This window comes from Peromyscus eremicus, chromosome 17, assembly GCF_949786415.1.
Source record: "Peromyscus eremicus chromosome 17, PerEre_H2_v1, whole genome shotgun sequence".
Lineage (NCBI taxonomy): Eukaryota > Metazoa > Chordata > Mammalia > Rodentia > Cricetidae > Peromyscus > Peromyscus eremicus.
This window is the reverse complement of record NC_081433.1, coordinates 60,455,750-60,460,266: the sequence shown is the minus strand read 5'-3', so window position 1 is coordinate 60,460,266 and position 4,517 is coordinate 60,455,750. Positions and strand designations below refer to the sequence as shown.

Genomic DNA, 4,517 nt, shown 5'->3' with positions numbered 1-4,517 from the left:
CTCTCTGCAGTTACTGAGTTCAGGGGAAACTGAGGCTCTGAAGGGTCTGGTGAAAAGGCTCTCGGTCTTTCCTAGAGTGCTCAGAGCCGACAGGTCCTGTGCACCCCTCCCCATCCCTCGGGAAGCCACCGCCGGGCGGGGCGGGACCGTGGGTGTCCCCGGAACCCCAGGGTGCCAATTAAATGCTGGTGGCCCGTCTAGGGTCAGAGCCACGGTGGGATGGCAGAGCCGGGCCCGGAGCCGGGACGCGCGTGGCGACTGCTGGCCCTGTGCGGGGCTGCGGTGTTTCTGGCGGCAGCCGCGGCCGGAGGGGCACTGGTGGCCTGGAACCTAGCGGCCTCGACGGCCCGGGGCCCCCGCTGCCCTGAGCCCGAGCAGGTGAACGCCACGGTGTGGCCCCCAGACTCGGCGCCCGAGGTCGAAGAACTTCGGCGGCGGCTGGCCGAGGCTGAGCAGCGCCGGGAGAGCCTGGCCGGGGAGCTGCAGCGCGCCGAGGGCGACAGGAGGGAGCTGGAGGCGGCGCTCAAAGCCTGCAAGGACCGCCAGGTAGGGGCAGGGGAAAGCCAGAGATCCTGCTTGTCCCCGACTCTCCAAAGGATGGAGGGGAAGCGCAGGACAGCCCGGCTCTCCTGTCTTCTAAAATGCCTCTCGGAGCCTAACTTCTGACCCATGACGCCATGAGAGACCCTGTCTCGACCCTCTGTGCCGCCTCACCCCCACTCCAGGCTCCAGCAGTCTTATTTTGAGAGAGGGACACTTACATCACCTGTAATTAGGAGACTAAAGTTGGCCTCTTGGGGTGGTACCAGCGGGACCTCCCTTTTCCGGGGACCACCCCCTCAGACTCTTAACTCTCTTGACCCCAAAGCCTCACAAAATGGAGTGACAGTATGGTGTCACACACGAGGGAGGCAGAGGCAGGGAGGTCAGGAATTCAAACTGTTCCTCAGGAGCATGAAGAGGTGGAGGGCAGCCTGGGTGCAGGAAGCCCCATCACAAAAGGAAACACTCCCAAACCTAGCGATGTAGTTTATTAAACAATGGCTGGGAACCTTTCTATGTCTGACCCAGCACAGTTTGAACATCTAATTTTGGTGGACACTGACCTGTACAGGAAACGCAAGACTTAACTACTGCTAGGCTGGGGCTCCACCCCTGAGCCACGCCCCAGCCCCTCACTGGGGGGTTCTAGGCGGGGCTCCACCCCTGAGCCACGCCCCCAGTCCCTCCCTGGGGGTTCTAGGCTCCACCCCTGACCACGCCCCAGTCCCTCCCTGGGGGGTTCTAGGCTCCACCCCTGAGCCACGCCCCCATCCCCTCACTGGGGATTCTAGATAGGGCTCCACCCCTGAGCCACGCCCCCAGCCCCTCACTGGGGATTCTAGGCGGGGCTCCACCCCTGAGCCACGCCCCCAGCCTCTCACTGTGGGGTTCTAGGCAGGGCTCTACCCTGATCCACGTCCCTAGTCCTCTTTTCACTTTTAATTTTGAGACAGGATCTGCCTCAGATGCCCAGTATGTCCTGGAACTCAGGCTGTGGCCATGCCTGGCTGGAACTTCTGATCCTTCTCCGTCCACCTCCCAAGCGCTGGGATGATGGGAATATCCTGCCAGGTCCAGCTGACATCTGTGTTTTAAAAATCTAAATGTCCTGGCAAGCTGAGGCAGGAAGACCACAGCTTTGAGGCCAGATTGAGGTGCAAAACGTCGTGGCTCTAATCCCAACACTGAAAAGTCAGAACGCCCCTGTGCGCTCCCCGCCTTCCCAGATGAAGGGCCTGAGGCGAGGGAGGTCAAAGCTGCCTGTCCTCAGGTGTGAGTTCTGACCCTGCCCAGCTCAGCCAGGTCCGTTTTGCACGAGGGACAAACGTGAGCCTCAGAAAACCAGGCATTGTCACCCATCAGATCTGCCTGAGCCGGCGGCAAGTCCTAGATGGAGTTCACAGAACCAAGCATTCTCTACCGTGCAGAGTTTGGGGTTCACTGAGCTCCCCACTTTGTCCCTTTCTCCCTCCCGCACGGCTGTCTGCAGAGCCGGCTTCAGACCCAGCTGAAGACCCTGAAGATTGAGGTGGATGAGGCCAAAGTCCGAGGCGCGCAGATGGGCCTGGAGAACGGGGAACTGATAGGTAGGTGGGCTGGGGGAGGGGAGGCCGGAGGAGGGGGTTAGAGGCGGGAGGAGGGCCCTAGAAACGCACAGTCACGGGCCTGCAATTGCCGTGCACACCTCTAAAAAGACATTAAAAGGACTTAGTACAACCTATAAGGGCAAGAAAACAGAAACAGGCCCGCAAAAGACTCGAAAATAATACAGACCAGTCAGTCTGTCTGTGGCTTGGCAAGGTAGAGAGCTTGGGCTCCATCCCCAGCACGCATAAACCAGGCCTGGTGGTGCACACCTGTCACCCCAGGACCCGGGAGGCTGACACAGGAGGATATCTGTGAGTTTGAGGTCAACTCGGGCTGCACAGTGAGACCCAGTCTTCAAACAAACAAACAAACCAAAAACAACAACAAAGGTTGGTATGTGATGGTGGATGCTTGTTATCCCACCCTCCGGGGGCAGGACTTGAGAGTTTAGAGTCAGTTAGTCTCTCAGTAAATCTGAGGCCAGCCTGGGCTACATGAGACCTTGTCTCAAAAGCAATAATAGCATTAAAGCAACAACGATGACGAAGATGGAAAGTCATGTACATTCCATCTTTTTTTTTTTTTTTCGAGTCAGGGTTTCTCTGTGTAGCCCTGATTGTCCCGGAACTCACTCTGTAGCCCAGGCTGGCCTCGAACTCAGAGACCCGCCTGCCTCTGCCTCCTGAGTGCTGGGATTGCAGGCGTGAGCCACCACCGCCCAGTTTAGTCACGCGCATTTTAATTCGAGCATGCACACGGCGCGCTCTGTCCCCTTGTCCCCCGTAGAAGCCCTGGAGCGCTGGGAGGCGGCAGCCACGGAGTCCAAGCAACAGCTGGCAGAGGCGCTGCAGCGCGCAGGCGCAGCAGAGGCAGACGGCGAAGCTTGCGTTGGCCGCGAGGTGGCGCTGAGGGAGCGCAAGTGAGTTAAAGGGCGGGTCGCGGGCGCGGACGGACAAGGCCGCTGGCCAATGACTATGTAGAGTGTAGTTCTTTAGGCGTGGCTTGGGGACTCCGGCCTCTGCAGGTGGGGAGGGAAGCATGGCCAGGTGAAGTTGGAAATAGCTCAGGATGGTGAGGGGGGTAGGTTGTCTGGGGGTAGGGGTCCCCGGGTTGAAGGTGCCAGTTGGGGAATCGATGTGGGGCTCCAGGGAGAGGGGCCCGAGTCCCCGGGGAGGGGTCTGTAGTACGTCAGAGTCTGGAAGAGAATGGGGACCGTGCAGGGTCCCCGCACGGACACGGTGTCGGGCGTCGGCGCTGACCGTCCCCTCCTTTCTGCAGTTCCGCCCTGGAGGCCGAGCTCCGCAACCTGCGCAGAGGACCGCGCCCCCGCCCCCGCTCAGGATCCAGGTCCAAACCCAGCATCCGCTCCCACCCGAGGTCTGGACCCACTAAGGGCTGCCGGAGGCCACCTCGTGACCCCCAGTAGGATGGGAGCATCGGGCCAGGACTGACAGCGTGGGTGAGAGGCGTGACCCACAGCGTCCACGCGCGGCTTTCCACCCACGACTGCCTAGGTGGCGGCACACAGAAAGACGCAGTCCTCCTCTCTAGGAGCACACGGTACTAGGCCATCATTACACAGGGAAACCGCCTCACTTGGTCAGGCCCGATGTCCCTGGTAACCGCGATGGGACCTTCATCCCGTGGTCAAGAGGCTCACCCTTTAGGAGCACACAGAACTCACCAGAGCACGGAGTGGGAAGGTTTACAAATTCTAAGAAGCCGTGAGGATCAGGGCCAAGGTGAGGAGGATGCCTGGGGCCTAGAAAGTGACCCTGTTCTGGAGGAGATGCCCAGGAGACAAGAAAAGACAGCGCAGGACGTAAAAAGGGGAGCTGTCTCGGTCACATGGGGGCAGGGGTTCTCTCTGGGCTCCAAAGAATCACTGGAAGATCGACAGTTCTCCCCCCACCTCCCTTCCCGACTCTCCCTCCCCCACTTTCCCTCTCTATCTTCATTTCTTTCTCTCTTTCCCCTTCAAATGGGTCTCATGTAGCCCAGGCTGACCTCACACTATCTGTATAGCCTAGGCTGCCCTGGACCTCCTGATACTCCCCTCCCCCAGGGCTGGGATTAAAGGCCCGCACCACCTCACCCTGCTCAACAATCTAATGTGTGCTTAATTTCACGTTGTTTGTGAGTCTTAAAATTCACGTTTAACATAGTTTTTCTGCAACATCTTCCTATGTAGCTCAGGTTGGCCTGAAACACACCATCCAGCCTCTACTGTGAGCGCTGGGTTTATGGCTTTACTGGCGTACTTCACCAAGCCTGCCTCATTTTCCTTTGAAACTGCTTATCCACACTTAACGAGACTGAGAGAGACAATTTCTGTGATTTTTTTTTTCCATTATTCCAGATTCCTTAATTTACTCTTTGTTTCTTGC

At 58.6% G+C, this 4,517-nt stretch overlaps 1 protein-coding gene across 1 annotated transcript; it reads left to right on the top strand.

The window, feature by feature from the left end:
• Positions 1-219: 219 nt before the first annotated feature.
• Positions 220-3,556, top strand: Ccdc194 (coiled-coil domain containing 194). Its single transcript, XM_059244394.1, has 4 exons — positions 220-546; positions 2,033-2,129; positions 2,917-3,049; positions 3,409-3,556. The coding sequence occupies exons 1-4, from the start codon at positions 220-222 to the stop codon at positions 3,554-3,556; spliced, it is 705 nt and encodes a 234-aa protein (XP_059100377.1).
• Positions 3,557-4,517: the final 961 nt, after the last annotated feature.

What these genes read in the sequence shown, in the direction of transcription:
- Ccdc194 (XM_059244394.1), top strand. Translation starts at nt 220, where the DNA reads ATGGCAGAGCCGGGCCCGGAGCCGGGACGCGCGTGGCGACTGCTGGCC. An exon ending in AAGCCTGCAAGGACCGCCAG is followed by an intron (nt 547 to 2,032) that starts GTAGGGGCAGGG and finishes GGCTGTCTGCAG; the next exon opens with AGCCGGCTTCAGACCCAGCT. An exon ending in GTGGCGCTGAGGGAGCGCAA is followed by an intron (nt 3,050 to 3,408) that starts GTGAGTTAAAGG and finishes TCCTTTCTGCAG; the next exon opens with TTCCGCCCTGGAGGCCGAGC.